The sequence below is a fragment of the Vigna angularis genome, chromosome 6 (assembly GCF_016808095.1).
Source record: "Vigna angularis cultivar LongXiaoDou No.4 chromosome 6, ASM1680809v1, whole genome shotgun sequence".
Lineage (NCBI taxonomy): Eukaryota > Viridiplantae > Streptophyta > Magnoliopsida > Fabales > Fabaceae > Vigna > Vigna angularis.
In genome coordinates, this window is record NC_068975.1 from 5,645,587 (window position 1) to 5,662,814 (window position 17,228).

Genomic DNA, 17,228 nt, shown 5'->3' on the forward strand with positions numbered 1-17,228 from the left:
CACGAGGCAGAGGGGTAAGAAATCTACCTTACTCAGAATATATCAAGAGAAGGGAAGAAGGGGAGTGCTTCCATTGTGGAGGACGTTACAGTTCGGGCCATAGGAGCCCAAAAAGAAGCATGCGAGTGATGATGATGGTTGAAGATGAGGAAGAAGGGGAAGGGGAAGAAGTAGAGGAGATGGAACAGAGACATATGGAATTGTCTTCCTTCTCAGCAGGAAGCCTCACTCAACCCAAACCGACGAAACTACAGGGCTGGGTGAAGGGGAAGATGGTGTTGGTTCTGATAGATAGCGGAGCTAGTCGTAATTTCATAGTGACGAAACTGGTGGAGGACTTGGGTTGTCAGTGGAGGAGACACATCCTTACAGAGTATGCCTCGGAGATGGGCAATGGAAAATGACACAAGGCTTTTGCAATGAAGTTTCAGTGATGTTGGGAGAAGTGGAGGTCAAGGAGAAGTTCTACCTATTTAAGTTGGGAGGGGTAGACCTCATTTTGGGAGTAGCTTGCCTAGCCAAATTGGGGGAAGTCACCATAAATTGGGAAAACCTGACAATGGGGTTCACTCAGGGCAATGAGACAGTGATGATTACAGGAGACCCTACCTTGACAACGAAGGTGGTATCTCCAAAAGCTTTACTGAAGGTGAAGGAGATAAAGGTTGTATCCTTGGTTTGGGGCTTGGGTTAAACAGAGTTAGAAGGGAAGGAAGAGGTAGGGAAGTAGTTGACATGTAGCCAGACTAAGGATTTAGAACGGGTCCTGGCCAAGTTTGAGGATGTATTCAGGGAGCTCAAGGGTCTTCCTCCTACCAGACATCTTGACCACAAGATACCTATTATGGAGGGAGTGGATTTGGTGAGTGTTAGACAATACCGATATCCTAATTTGATGAAGGAGATCGAAAAATAGGTAGAGGAGATGTTGAAGACGGACATAATTTGGCCAAGCAATAGCCCGTATTCTAGCCCTATGATATTGGTGAAAAAGAGAGATGGAAGCTGGACTAGAGCCTTGAACCGAGACACTATACCGGATAAGTTTCCGATTCCAGTGATAGAAGAACGGTTGGACGAGTTGAGAGGGGCCAACTGATCTCGAAGGTGGACTTGAGAGCAGGCTACCACCAAATACGCATGGGAGAAGAGGATATCCAGAAAACGGCCTTCCAGACACATCAGGGCCACTACGAATTTTTGGTTATGCCATTCGGGCTTTCCAATGCCCCGACAACCTTCTAGTGCATGATGAACAACACCATGTTGAAGCTCTATTTGAGGACGTGTGTTCTTGTTTTTTTTATGACATCTTGGTCTACAGCAAGACCTGGGAAGAACACAAGGAACATATCAGGCAGGTGTTGGCTACTTTGAGTCAGCAGCGGTTGTTTGCTAACCGAAAGAAATGCAATTTTGGGAAGACACATATCAGGTATTTGGGGCATATGATTTTGGAGCTTGGAGTACAGATGGCAGAGAGAAGGTGGCAGCAGTTTTAGATTGGTCATAACCAAAAAATATTAAGACCTTAAGGGGTTTCTTAGGCCTTACGGGCTATTACAAAAGGTTCATCAAGGACTATGGCAAAATAGTCCGACCTTTGACCGATCTTCTGAAGAAAGGGAAATTTAGTTGGTCTTCCCAGGGCAGTGACACTATGAAGGCTTTGAAGGAAGCCATCAACTCAGCCCCTGTTTTATCCCTGCTAGATTTCACCCAACAATTTCACATTGAGTGTGATGCCTTGGGCAGAGGAGTAGGTGTTGTTTTGACTCAGAACAAAAAGCCTATTGCCTACTTCAGCAAGGCTCTATCAGAAGTTTCCCTTACCGAGTCCATCTATGAGAAAGAACTCATGGCTTTAGTTCTTGCAATTCAGCACTGGAGGCCCTATCTCCTCGGTCAGAAGTTTATGGTCACATTGACCAAAGGAGCCTCAAATATTTGCTGGAACAGAGGATCACTACCCAAAATCAACATAATTGGTTGGCCAAACTACTGGGTTATGACTTTGAGATTATTTACTGCACTGTAGTGTCTAATAGGGTGGCAAATGCCCTATCTAGAAAAGGGGAGGAAAAGGAGGAGAGTGATATTGAGATGAGGGTGATATGGACAAGGTCCTAAAGAAAATTATGGAGGAGGTGAGGACAGACCCCAACTCACACCTAGCCTATACCTTGGAGCACGATAGACTTCATTATAAGGGATGTTTGATGCTATCAGCTTAGTCGGCATGGATTCCCAGGTTGTTGACAAAGTTCCATGCCACTCCTATCGGGGGACACTCGTGCCGGACATACAGGAAGGTCGCCTAGTCACTGTACTGGATTGGAATGAGGAAGTCGGTGACTGACTTTGTGGCTAGTTGTTTGGTTTGCCAGCAGCACAAATACTTGGCAGCATCTCCTCAGGGCTTGATACAACCCCTACCAATCCCTCAAGCCATTTGGGAGGAAGTGAGTATGGATTTTATTGTCAAGCTACCCAAATCTCAGGGATACAATTCAGTGTTATTTGTGGTTGACAGGCTGAGCAAATATGGGCACTTCATATCCATCAAGTACCATTACACAACCAAAATTATAGCTGAAGTTTTTGTCAAAGAAGTGGTCAAGCTACATGGGGTACCCATATCTATCATGAGTGACTGAGATCCCTTATTTCTAAGCTTCATTTGGAAGGAAATGTTTAACCTACAGGGCACGCAACTCCACATGAGCACAGCCTATCATCCAGAGACAAATGCGCAAACTGAGGTGTTAAATAGGGTGTTGGAATCATATTTGAGATGTTTCTGCTCAAAACAACCAAAGAGTTGGTGTTTAGTTCTGCCTTGGGCTGAGTACTGGTATAACACCAGTTATCAGGGATCGGCTAAATGTACTTCGTTTGAAGTGGTGTATGGGAGGCCTCCACCAGCTCTTACACACTTCGGGGAGAAACAACAGTAGAAGTAGTGGCACACAAGCTGCAGACGAGGGATGAGGCATTGAAGCAGCTCAGATATCATCTCGCGAGGGCACAGGACCAGATGTCAAAATATGCCAATCGAAAAGGGAAACCAGCGACGATCAAAGTGGAAGACTGTGTTTATTTGAAGATTGGGCCTCATAGGCAAACGTCCATGCCTACAAGATTACATCTGAACCTCTCCGCAAGATATTTTGGGTCGTTTAAGGTGGTGAAACAGGTGGGGGATCAATGGCCTTCAAACTTCAACTTCCGGACACAGCTAGGATACATCCTGTGTTCCATGTATCCTAGTTAAAACTAGCAGTGGGTACCCAGCAAGTTGGGAAGGATCTACTAGAAGAGTTACAGGGAGAAGGGCCAACATTTTGGCCACTTAAAGTGTTGAACAGAAGACAACAACAACAAAAGGAAGGGTTGGTGCCACAGGTGTTGATTTTGTGGCAAGAAGGAGGAGAGGAGGGGGCAACATGGGAAGATGTCTTTACCATGCAAGAGCAATTTCCAGACTTCAACCTTGAGGACAAGGTTGGACAAGAGGCGACGGGTAATGGTAGGATACTAAGAGTTTATGAGAGGAGGAAAGAGAAATAATAAAGTTGTTAGGTGGTTAGGAGAATACTGATATGATTGTAACTGTTAGCATTAGTTAGTTAGTGGGAGGGGAGCCTATATATGAGGCTGAGGAGCTCTTGTAAAGTTTAGTTTTGTTAATTCTTTTGTATAGACAGGACATCTATATCCTCTAGAGGAGGAGTGCTCCCTTGGAGGCTTGTGTGTACATTGTTTGTTCATTATAGAAGAAATATTCAGACTTCTTTTTCTTTTCTGTGTTAGTGTGTGTGTTGTGAGAGAAGTTAGATAGATTTCTTGACCAAAGAAACCTATCAGCAAGTCCTAAAAATAGATGTTAAGAAGTGGACTTTAAGCTTAACTCAATCCCACAAAATTAGCTTGTAAGGTGAGGTTTGCACCTACTTATACTATCAATTGGCCTTATCTCTAGTCAATGTGGGACTTCCAACACACTTCCCTCACGCCGAGATATAGACATCTCGAGTGGCCCGATAGCGGGTGGAACAATATGCCCAACAAACAACAAATATCACTAGGATAGGCTCTAATCAGGCTCTGATACCATGTTAAATTTGTCTAGTTTCATTTTGATATCCTCTAATGGGTCCGCTTCCAAAAACATCTTGAGTACTTCGACAGCAGAATGGGCTTCAGCCATGAAGGACACCATATCACGGTCTGCCATTTTAAGAGATGTAAGCTTGTTTGCAGTGTCATAGAGACGTTGAATATCGTTGGCATAAATGCTTTGAGCTTTCTTCCAAAATGAGTGACAAGTTTTGAAAGCCCTAGGAGATATAAGAAGTTTTGGATCCATTGATTGCGATAACAGGGCACACAACTGGAAATCTGCTTGTTTCCATTGATCAACTTTTTCAGTAGGCACATGGCTTCCATCTCGCTCAAGGTGGTCATAATGCCATTGGCCAAGGAACCACATTTCAACAACAGCAGACCATGATAGATAATTTTTTCCATTTAGCTTTTCGGAGGTAATTGATGGACTTCCGGAGAAGGAAAGAGTACTACCAGACGCCATTTCTGAAGAAGACGAATCGTATCAGCGAGGAACAAGTAAACCCTAAGGGTTTAGATGGACGGAACTATGATAGTGGCTGGCGGCGTGCAGCGGTGGACAGTGGACGGTGGCGTGCAACAACAAATTGTGGCACCGGATAGATGCTACGAGACAGAAACCAGAGCAGGATCAACCCGCTCTGATACTAACTTGAGAATTAAACTATAAAATAATTCTAGAGGGCTTAATTGATCCCTCTCATAATCTTCTATTTATAAGATAATACAAGATAAATAGGGTAACCCTAGACACAATATAATCATGATAAATAGGGTAACCCTAGACACAATATAATCATGATAAATAGGGTAACCCTTGACACAATATAATTATGATAAATAGGGTAACCCTTGATACAATATAATGATAATGAAATAGGATAAATATCGTAACAATAGATAATACAAGACCAACAACTTGGAGGAGAAGAAAACATAAATATGAGGTCAGAAATAAGTGGGTTTAAGCCTAACTTTACAAAACTGACTTACAAGGTGAGGTTTACACCCATTAGATAGTTTCTGATAGTCTAACATTGCCCGATAGCGGATGACACATGATAGGCCAAACAAACCTCATGAGGATAAACCTAACAAAGTGGTTCTTTCTCAGCTTCCAGTTGTAACGGTACCAGATTTCTCCAAACCTTTTATGGTGGTGACAAATGCCTCTAGTAAAGGATGGATGGGTTGTTTTTTTACAAGACGGTAGACACTTTGAATGAGTCTTGTGTGGGAGGACATATTGGGTATTTCTGAACCTTTTAAAGGATTTTTGGTGTTCTATATTGGGAAGGGATGAGAAGAGATATTAAGGATTTTGTAATGTAGTGTGAAGTTTGCCAATGGAATAAGAGCAAAACTTTAGCCCTTACTGGATTACTGCAACCATTGCCAGTTCCTACATAGGTTTGGTCCGATATTTTCATGGCCTTTATTGGTGGATGTTGTAATTTGAAATAATATCTTTAGAATCTTCCTAATTAGAGGAAATAGATACATAATCTTTTATTTTATTTTATTTTCCTAGTTTTTCTAGTTTGCCTATTTCTCTTTTTATGAGAATTAGATTATTACAAATAGAGGGTATGAGAATGTATTTTTCATGATTGAGAATAATAAAATAAGTCTTATTTTCAACTTGATGTCAAAGCTCCTGATCTTGGGGCTCCGTTCCGCTGCAACAGTCGCATTGCCGCCACTGTCCGACAATTGTTATTGTCGCTGTCGCCGGTTGGGGTCGTTTATTGGGCAGAAAGGTGCGGCCAACACCGGCGATCACAACGCCGGAAGTCGCTCCGTGAGAGGAGCCGCCACGCGCCGCCATCGTCGCCGGCGCATGTAGCCCATGCGCCCACCTTTGGTAAGACCCACTCGCCAGACAAGGTCGCCTGAGCCTCCTGAGTCTATTCCTAGGGTCGGTGACAGTGGAAAATAAGACTGATTTATTATTCTCAATCATAAAAAATACATTTTGATACTCTCTATTTGTAATAATCTAATTCTCCTAAAGAGGGAAATAGGGAAACTAGGAAAGTAAAATAAAATAAAAGATTATATATCTATTTTCTCTAATTAGGAAAGTTCTAAAGATATTATCTCAAATTACAACACTTCCCCTCAAGCTGTATCATACAAGATTGTATGAACCATGCTTGAAATAGTCAAACTCAATTGTAGAGAACGTCAATAAAACAAATTTGACAGCAATGGACGAGGATAAACTAGCACTATGAAACTTCAACTTGGACAGCAATGGACGAGGGTGAACTAGCACATTAAACTTCAACTTGGACAACAATGGACAAGTGAGATTTCCATAAAAAATGGATGATGACTTGCAGCAACAAACAACAAGAATAGATGAAGGGCCTCCTCCAGTAGCGAACAACAACAAACTGTAGGGACTTAACTACCCTAAACAGCAACAAACCTTCAAGGACTTAACTGCCCTAAATAGCAACAGACCTGCAGGGATTACACTACCCTGTAGCGGCACTAAAAGGCTAACAGCCACAAACCTGTAGGGACTTTAACCATCCTGAACAAACCTTAAGGGACTTAACTGCCCTAACAACAACGAACCTTTAGGGACTTAACTGCCCTGAACAGCAACAAACCTGCAGGAACTGAACTGTCTGCAGTGGCTAACAGCAACAAACCTATAGGGACTTAACCACCCTACAGCGGCTGAAACAACAACAAACCTTCAAGAACTAACTACCCTGCAGCGGCTGAAACTTTTCTTCCCCTCACAACTGAACGGCATATGCACGTCAATGACAGAACGTGAAGGTGGAAGAACTGGTAAAAACTGATCCGTACTTGGGGACAAATCTGAAACCCCTAACATCGAACGAGCCAAATCAGCGGGCGGTCTCATAGAACAACTCTCAGTGAGCTGTTATAACAAAGTATTTGTAGAAACCAAAAAAACACCAAAGATTGGGACTTATGATGGCATCAAAAGGCCAAAGACAGGTTGAAGGTTCAAAGTTCTATGCTGGACTACTCCAAAAAGGTGATACTTAACACTGTATCACAAGAAGTACGGGTTAAACTCTAGCCCAAAAAGAAAGTTTCCTGCAGGGGCTGAAAAATATTTCCCCTCACGGCAAACAGCAAGAACGACGACGCCTCTGACCCATCTTTTTCCCAATCCAACTGTGTCTTCGTCTGCGTTGACAACAACCCCTTTTCATTAGAGACTGTGACGACAGCGGTGGCGGCTGACTGCATCGGAGAGAACAACAAAGGGCAGTAGTTGCAAAGTGGAAACGTGAGGTGACACCCTCTCCTCCTCGCGGCTGAGATGGATCCTCGTCAACCCGTCGCGGAAGTGTGTTGCGAGGAAGATGAAGATTCTGTGAAGCAACAAAGATGGTAGCAATGGCAGCTATGGAGGGTCATAACAAAGAGGAGGAGGTATGGCGAGTCAACCGGAAGCGTCGCGATGTGATTCCGACACCGGGACAGCAGCGCATGACAAACATGACACGAGATCTGACGGAGAGAAGAGGCGCGTGCGGAGGAGTCTGAGACGTCGACCACCAGCGTTAGGTCACGCTCGAAGAGACGATCCAGATCTGGCGGACGCTGGCCGGCGGTGGACGGTGGCAGGCGGTGATCGATAGTGGAGATCGATTGGGTTGCGACTGGCGACGGCTGGTTCAGTGGAGGCAGTTGCCTTTCTAGGGTTCCCAGAAGACTTTAGGTCTCTTTGATTCTAGGTGCATATGAATGGAAGCCAATGAGAATGCCAACGTTTAGGCATTAGAGAAGGACCCATTCTAATTTTACTAGGCAAAGTATGGAAGAACAACTTCTTTAGCTGTTATTAGAGGAAACCAACTTGCTGTTGGTCATGAAGATTCTAGGTGGCTCTTGTGAAAGACACTCAATTGATCTAAGGATCATAAGCATATACTTAGCTATGGAAACTGGAGTAGGACTGTCCATTGAAGTTACAAAGGTACTGGTTAAAAAAGAGATTTTTAGGTGTCGGCGGCTATGGTGGCCGGCCGCCGACGGACAACAAAGATAGCGGAAGTAGATAAACCCAAAGATGGGTAAATCATACTACCTCAGAACGGGAAGCCACCAATTCATCTAGTCCTTCACACACACCACCAAATCTTGATATGAAAGCTTATAAGGAGAAACTCGAACTCTTGGAAGCAATGGTTGAATCAATGAGTAAGCCCTCTGGATCATGTACTCTGTCCATAAAAGGTAAGATTTGTCTCAATACTGTTGGTCATGTGTCTCAAGGTATTTGGAACCTTGATTCGGGTGCAACTGATCATATGACACCTTTTAGTGGGTCTTTCGACTCAGAAAAAGCAATAAAGAACAACTTATTACAGTTGCGAATGGTCAGGGTATACCTATATGCAGCTCTGGGAATATAATTTTGGACTCATCTATTATATTAAAGGATGTTTTACATGTTCCTCAATTACCTAATAGTCTTATCTCTATGCAAAAACTCACAAAGGATTTAAATTGTTGAGTAACATTTTTTCCAACTTTTTGTGTTTTTCAGGACCTTGCCACGGGGAAGACGATTTTAACTTGTATGGAGCAAAGTGGGTTGTATTTTTTAGAGTTTGATGACCAAAGCAACACACAAATCATGAGTCAACAAGCTACATCTGAGACGTGGGCAAAATCCCAAATATTGTACATCATCAAAGGCTTGGGCATCCTTCCTTTAGTCTTATCAAGTCCTTGTTTCCCCATTTGTTTACCAAGGAGTCTACAAGCTACATCTGAGACGTGGGCAAAATCCCAAATATTGTACATCATCAAAGGCTTGGGCATCCTTCCTTTAGTCTTATCAAGTCCTTGTTTCCCCATTTGTTTACCAAGGAGTCTGTTGAGTCTTTTAATTGTGATATTTGTCAATTGTCAAAACACCACCTTGCATCTTATCCTATTAGTAATAAAAAGAGTATTTCTCCATTTGATTTAATTCACTCTAATGTTTAGGGTCCTGTCACAGATTCTATTTTCGGAGCCAAATGGTTTGTTACCTTTTATTGACGATTGTACTCGTTTCATGTGGACATACCTTATAAAAAATAAATCTGAAGTTTTTCAATTTTTTGTTAATTTTTTCCGTCTTGTCCAAAATCAATTTGGAAAAAATATCTAAAGAATTAGGTCTGATAATGGTACTGAATATGTGAATCATGAATTTCTCAATTGTTTGTCTCATAATGGTATTGGTCATGAACTAACCTGTGTTAACACCCCTCAACAAAATGGGGTTGCTGAAAGAAAGAATCGTCATCTTCTTGAAGTAACTAGAGCTCTTCTTTTGCAAATGTTTGTTCCAAAAAATTACTGGGGAGAAGTTGTGTTAACTGCCACATATCTCATCAACAGGTTACCCACTCGTATCTTAAATGACATTAGTCCTATAGAGTCTCCAATGTCTTTTGTTCCTTCTTCTTCCCTAACAACGAGTCTACTTAGTCGAGTCTTTGGATGTGTTGTTTTTGTTCACTCTCATCATCCTCACCGTGGTAAATTAGATCTCAAAGCTCTTAAATGTGTCTTTATTGGGTATCCTTCTAATAAAAAAGGGTACAAATGTTATCATCCTCAGAGTCGTCGCATCTTTATCACCATGGATGTCACCTTTCATGAAACACATTCCTATTATGTCAGTCCACCACTTTAGGGGGAGAAAGCACTTGAAGTGGATGAACTCTCCTTCTTGTCATTATCATGTTTGTCTTTCAAGATGCCCAAGACCTGAGCAATAAAGCTACCATTGTCCACAGTGAGGAAGAAAAGGAAGAAGACAGAATTTTTGGGAAAAAATATGAAAGAGGAAAACAACCTACTTCGACTCTCGAGCAAGAAAAATTGTCTAATCCGGAGGTGAGGATCCCTGAAGATATCAATGATAAGGAGGTAAGTATTACTGAGGATTTACCCATTGCATTGAGAAAGGAAAGAAGATCATGTGCTAAATATCCTATTTCTCAGTATGTTTGCACTAACAATCTCTCTGATAAGCACAGAAGTTTTATTGCTGCCATTGATGCCACAGAAATTCCTACCTCAATCCAGGAGGCCATGAAACTTGAACATTGGAATCAAGCCATGAAAGAAGAGATGAATGCTTTAGAAAGAAATTCAACTTGGGAGATTGTTGATAAGCCAAAAGACAAGAAGGCACTAGGGTGTAGATGGATATTCACAGTGAAACATAAGGCAGATGGGACAATAAAAAGATATAAAGCTAGATTGGTAGCAAAAGGATATACCCAAACATATGGGATTGACTATGAGGAGACATTTGCCCTAGTGGCAAAGATGAATACAGTTCAAGTTATTCTCGCTTTGGCTGCCCATGTTGGAGGGGACTTACACCAGCTGGATGTGAAGAATGCCTTTCTTCATGGAAATCTAGTTGAGGAAGTGTACAAGGAGATTCCCCTAGGTTTTGAAGTGAAAAATGAAAGAAACAAGGTATGCCTCGTGAAGAAAGCATTGTATGGTCTTAAGTAATCCCCTAGAGCATGGTTTGGAAGATTTACAAATGCAATGGTTTCCTTGGGATACAGACAAAGCCAAGGAGATCATACTCTATTCATAAAGCACTCTTCTACAGGTAAACTCACTCTATTGCTTGTCTATGTGGATGATATGATTATTGCAGGAGATGATGAAACAAAAATATTGGCATTAAAAGATAAATTGGCAGCTCAATTTGAAATGAAAGACCTAGGAAAACTCAAATATTTTCTTGGAATAGAGGTTGCCTACTCCAAGAACGGAATTTTCATCTCCCAAAGGAAATATGTACTTGATCTCTTCAAAGAAACAGGAAAGCTGGAATGTAGAACCTCAACAGTTCCTATAGAACAAAATCACAGAATTGGAAGTGAAGAAAGTGCTCCTGTAGAAAAGGCCTAATCAGAGATTGGTTGGAAAATTGATTTATCTATCACACACAAGACCAGACATTGCTTATGCTGTGAGTGTAGTGAGCTAATTCGTGCATGATCCAAGAGAGAGACACATGCAAGCAGTTGACAAAATTCTCCAATACCTGAAGTCAAGTCCAGGAAAGGGGCTATTATTCAAAAGGGAAGACACATTGACTATGAAGATATATACTGATGCTGACTATGCAGGTTCTATTACTGATAGAAAATTTACTTATGGGTATTGTGTATTTCTTGGAGATAGTCTAGTAACATAGAGAAGCAAAAAGCAAGATAGAGTATCTCGTTCTAGTGCAGAAGCTGAATTTCGAGCCCTTGCTCAAGGAATGTATGGAGGACTCTGGATGAAAATCATTTTGGAGGATCTTAAAGTCAAAGTAGAGAACCCAATGCAACTACATTCTGACAATAAGTCTGCTATGAGCATAGCCCATAATCCGGTACAGCACGACAGAACCAAACACATTGAAATTGACAGACATTTCATCAAATATAATCTTGACAGAGGCTTTGTGATTACAACTCATATTCCTACAAAACTTCAAATAGCAGATATTTTTACAAAAGGGCTTGCTTCAGATAGATTTCAAGATCTTGTAGGCAAGTTGATGGAAGCATGCCTAGGGTTGGAACTCGCAGGTAGCAACTCCAAACAACAAGCAATGATGGTGCAGCGGAATGAATGAAGATGAGTGGTGTTTTGGTGTGTTTTTAATGGAAGGAGTGTGTGTAGAGTCCTCTCAGCTCAGAAGGCCTTCCTACTATGGAAGGAAGCTAGAAGAGAAAGTGAAGAGAAAGAGTGACTCAAGAGCATTTAGGGCAGGAAATAAATTCTGCAGCATTTCACTAAAGCTCAAAAGTGAAAATTACAAAGGAGAGACCCTCTTATTTATAGGTGAAGAGGGGCCTCACTTCTGGCCTAATTTCCCTCCAAAAATCAAATACAAGTTGAGCTTGGGCGCCAAGTTAGCTGGGACACGCTTCCCACTCCAAGCACACAAGGAAAGCATGTGAAATTCAAAAATCTGATACGTAGTGGCTGGGCCAGGCAGGTTTTTGGCTGGGCCATTTCAGAATCCGGAAGGCAATTTTCTTCATGTTTCCAATCCGGAAGCCAAGCTGCTAAATCCGAAATTCACCTCCTTTTCTCCCCTTTTTAGCTCCTTTGCTTTCCTTGGCTTCTCATGCTTCTTGGGTGGATAAACCATGGTCTCCAAGCTTTATTTAGACACTACAAAACAACATATGAACATATTTAAAAATAATCCTTCTAAGTCTTAGAGAAAGAAAATCAAGAAAGCCTTTAAAAGTCCTTCTTCAACTTCCCTTTCTTAGCCTTAGCTTGAGTTGCTACTTCTTTGAATGACTTCCCTAGTTAGGTTTCCATCACAAGTTAGGAATGATTGATATTCATTTACCAACTTGAGGGGGAATGTTGTAATTTGAGATAATATCTTTAGAATCTTCCTAATTAGAGGAAATAGATACATAATCTTTTATTTTATTTTATTTTCCTAGTTTCCCTATTTCTCTTTTTGTGAGAATTAAATTATTACAAATAGAGGGTATGAGAATGTATTTTTCATGATTGAGAATAATAAAATAAGTCTTATTTTCAACTGTGGATTACCAAAGGTCAAATGAAAAGACATGATTATATCCATGTGTTTGCTTTATCACATGTGTATACTGCAATGGAGGTAGCACAATTATTTGTCAGAGAAAGTGTTAAACTTCATTGTTTTCCAATGTCAATAGGTTCTATCTAGGGTCGAGTTTTTCTCAGACAGTTTTAGAAAGAATTGTTTAAACAGGCTGATGGCAACCCTCTAGGCAAAGGTCCCATCACAATAGGCAAGGTCAAGCAAATTTACGAAGAGTTAACCAAAGAACGTGAAGTCAAGCTCTTCTTTTCTAGGGCCATCATTGAATAATTTTGGGCTTTGTTTTATGGGCCTAATAGTGTAGGATTTTAATTTGGACCTTGTATTTTAGGCCAAGTAGAATAGGGTTTTGACCACCCAAGTTAACAAATGGCCAAGGCCCAATGTTGACCAAGGTGGGACGTCCACACCATAAGTTGACAAGGAGTCAACATTTTTAGCTAGCTTGGTGGACAAGAGAGTGGACGGCCTTGACAAGTGTCACCCTCCTATTGGAGAGTTTTTCTTCCTAGTTAGTGGTCACATGTCACTCTAGGAATGGAAAGTATTTTCCATAGGTAATGGCCACATGTCACCTTCTCATTTGAAAGGATTTTCGTCACTTGTCTCCTTCCTGTTGGAGAGTAAATCTCCTTGCTTCCAAGCTAGCCAAGGTGGCTCTTTTAGGTTAAAGTTTCTGCCTATTTTGAGACACCTTAGCCTATAAATAGAGGTGTCTCTCCTTCATGTAGTTACCTTTGATTTAGAGTAAAGTTATGCTGTCATTTTTGTGTCATACTACTCTTTTAAGGTCACCCCAGGCTAGAGCAACCCAAGTGATCTCCTCCAATCAACTTCCTCCAAGAGTTGGCCTAACCTCTCATAGAGCATCACTAAACACCTCCTCCTTCACCATAAAACCAACCAAGGCCGAAACACCTAGCCTCTCATCCCATCATCATTCCGCAACCATCATCCATTTTGACCACCTCCATGGCTTTCCTTCTAGTTTTGGTTCATCCTAGCTAGGAGATTGCCATCACAGGCGGTAACTAAACTAAAGTATAGCATAGCCTATCACCCTCAATCGGATAGTCAAACAAAATTAGTTAACCATTGCATTGAGACATATTTAGGTTGCAAGACAAGTTATTAGCGTAAACAACGGCCTAATTGGTTACCATGGGCAGAGTTTTGGTTTAGTACCATTTACAATGCCTCTTCTCGAATGACTCCATTTAAAGCACTTTATGGCAAGGACCCTCCTTTACTTTTAAAAGGCACAACTATCCCTTCCTGAGTGGAAAGTGTAAATTAGTTACAGGTAGAACGAGATGCAATTTTAAAGGAATTAAAAGCCAACTTATAAAAGTGTTCAAGGTAATAAACACATATGTGAGGTGGTTTACCAAGTTGGCGATTGAGTTTTTTTGAAAATTCTGCTGTACCGTTCTTCATCACTAGCCAAGAAGCTTATTGAAAAATTGTATCCGCAATTTTATGGTCCTTATGAAATAGTAGAACGCAACGATCAAGTTGCTTATAAGCCGCAACTTCCTCCGCTTCTCAACCATTACCTCCAATGCTTTCGGAAGATTACATTTTAGAAGTAACTTCTTGGAAAGTATTGGACACGGATTAATTCGTGTGGTGAGTTGGAAATTCTTAAATGGTACCAGCTTCCAGAGATAGAAAATAGTTGGGAATCAGCTACTTCTATTGCCAGAGAATTTCCATACTTTCAACTTGGGGACAAGGTAACTCTTGATAGGAAGGGTATTTATAGGTTTAGTTTTGTATATAAGAGACGGAATAAATAACTTGTGTGCCAGCAGTATCTGAACTATTTAAATAGTTCAGGGACAATTTTGAAGGGAAGGGGGAAAAACTTTGTAATTGGAGTGAAGAGAGTGGGGTTCTGTCGAATAACCTCGGTAGATAACAATTGTAAGTCTTTGAGTCCGTGTTATTCCTGAGGCAGTGGCAGGATATAATAATAAAGATTACCAAGATTAGTGTATTTCATCTTGTTTTGAATACTAGTTCTATTAGTGGTGTTAGTTGGTTTATGCAAAACCCTTGTATTGATAATTGGAATGTTATCATCTCTGCATCTTAAGATACCTCAAAAAGGCTCTAGGACAAGGTTTGTTGGTTGAAGATCAAGGGCATACCCAAATTTTTGTGTATTGTGATGTTGATTGGGCAACATTTTCTATCAGTAGATGCTCCTCTTCAGGCTATTGGAGGCAACATTATTTGTTGAAAAATCAAGAAACAAAATATGGTTGCCTGATCTAGTGCTGCAACTGAATATAGGATAGTGGCATCTCTTGCTTGTGAACTTGTGTGGGTGAAACAATTTCTTCAAGAATGAAAGTTCTATGAGATCCAACAAATGAAGATGTATTGTGATAATTAAGTAGCTCTCCACATTGCCTCTAACCCTGTATTCAATGGGAGGACCAAACAAATAGAACTTGGTTGTTATTTTTATTCAAGAAACGATGTGGTCCAAAGAAGTTTGTACTAAGTTTGTTGAATCCAATAATCAACTAGCATGTGTTAACAAAATCTGTAAGAGGACCTCATATTCAATTTATATGTTTCAATCTTGGCACATTCAATATGCCTGCTCCAACTTAAGGGAGAGTGTTAGAATAATTTATCTTGATTATATAACTTAACTTGTTTATTTAGGTCAAGTGGTCTGCCCGAATTAATTACAATATCCTATTGTATATTCTCAACTATATGTTAACCTGAATCAACATGCAACATATCTCTACTATTTGATGGTATTGTTACTAAATCTTTCGCAGGTTTTGTTAGCACGCGGACTGCAACTTGAGAGAACCAGTAAAGTTGCTAATGTTCAGTACTTGGAGGTATACTTCTCTCTTAAAAGCTGGTTGTTCTTTTTTTTCTTTTTCTGATTTGACTGTGAACAACTAAGTTTCTACATTTTTTACATCCTAATTAAATTTTATCCTAACTAAATTTTTAAAACTTAGTTAGGATATCAAAAATGTAGAAACTTATTATATATATTTATATATAAGACACACACACACATATATATTGGTCGGGTTTCTCAATCTGCCTAACCGTAGCAAGTCATCCCACTCCGTCCCATTTTAGACTGGCCAACAATGTGTCGGACTAGCTCATTTTCCACCCTTATTTGCATAGAGATTCCTTCATGTCCAAGATGGATTTGTATCCCTCAATGTTAAGTTTGCCCAAAAATTACTTAAAAAGGCCTGTGCAATATTTGGCTCTTGAATACGGAAGACCGCAAAAAAGTGCATTTTCCACATACCAAATTATTTGAAGGAAAATGGTTGCGTTAGTGCATATATTCTTTCCATTCTTAGTTTTTAGGATATTTTACTTGGATCAATACTAAATAAGTCATAATCATACTCAAACCGGTATTGAGATGTTGGTTTTTGAACAACTGTTTTAGACACCTTAACCATTAGAGACCCTTCAGTGTTATTAGTAAGCTCTATTGTACGTGATCCAATACATTTAGTCTCTTCCTGGTTAAACATGATTAAACTTTTTTCTATGGTAGTCATCTTACCAATGGTTTATGCCTTGATATCAGATGATGATATTATTTTTTTGCTGTCATGTGCCATGTACCAAATCCTGTGCACCAGTGTCACTTGGCAATTTACATGTTAATGGTTTTGTGAAGTATTTCCTTTTGATCCTTGAATTGGAGGATAATACAGACCAACATTTCTGTGTTTCAGGCAGGCCTAAGGCAATTATGCAGCCTTGCTCTGACAAGATTGGCTCCATCCTTTGATCGCCTCGTTGGTGTTTCACTTATTGTTATCTCTGTGTGTTGCACCATGTATATAGGACCTGAAAAGGAGACGGAATGATATAGATTTGAGCGATGTAGTTGTGCAGCTTATATGACGTTATTATCATTTGTTATATTGAACTTGTTTATATAAAGTCTAGTCTTAATTGGTGTATTTTAACTCTTTATCCGTCTCTGTTTGTTCTTATTTTAGCTGCTTCAGTCTTCAGATTATGGCATTAATTGTTTTTAATCAAAAGTTTTAACTTCAGATTATCAGTTTTAAAAACCCGAATTCAAGTAAATTGTACCGATTTCTGTAAAAACTATCCCTAATATAAATAAGCATATTATGAAACCATCAAATAGATTTTTTCTCAATCAAATCCCGATTTGCCAAAGCATTGACGTATCGGTTACCTATCTGAAAATATGAACAACTCTAAGATCCATATTTGAAAAAAAAAGTTGAAGCATGTAACCCCTTTTTCTTTTAAATTCCATCGAACAATGAGGCTTACTAAAAGTTTGTCTACAAAGACTCACTCCCATTCTAACCATAACCTGTTCAAACCTATAAATTCTGCGAGTTGAATTAGCAAAATAGGCACCATCAATTTTAAATCCAATATTTTTTCAATGTCATCATAGGCTATTACAAGTGTAACACGT

At 40.2% G+C, this 17,228-nt stretch overlaps 1 protein-coding gene across 6 annotated transcripts in view; it reads left to right on the forward strand.

Moving 5' to 3' along the window:
• The window catches only part of LOC108342792 (uncharacterized), a 68,296-nt gene extending 51,554 nt beyond the window's left edge, over positions 1 to 16,742 (forward strand). For 4 of the 6 annotated variants that reach the window (XR_001833432.2, XR_008249790.1, XR_001833433.2 and 1 more), the window contains 3 exons: positions 8,675 to 10,053; positions 15,559 to 15,624; positions 16,501 to 16,569. Coding sequence is in view for 2 of the 6 variants with exons in the window: in XM_017580594.2 (XP_017436083.1) it covers positions 15,559 to 15,624; positions 16,501 to 16,635 (201 nt within the window). In the remaining 4 variants the exon portion in view is untranslated. Of the gene's footprint in view, positions 1 to 8,674; positions 10,054 to 15,558; positions 15,625 to 16,500 lie in introns of all 6 variants that reach the window. The other 2 variants (XM_017580594.2, XM_052878781.1) reach the window with 1 other exon arrangement.
• Positions 16,743 to 17,228: the final 486 nt, after the last annotated feature.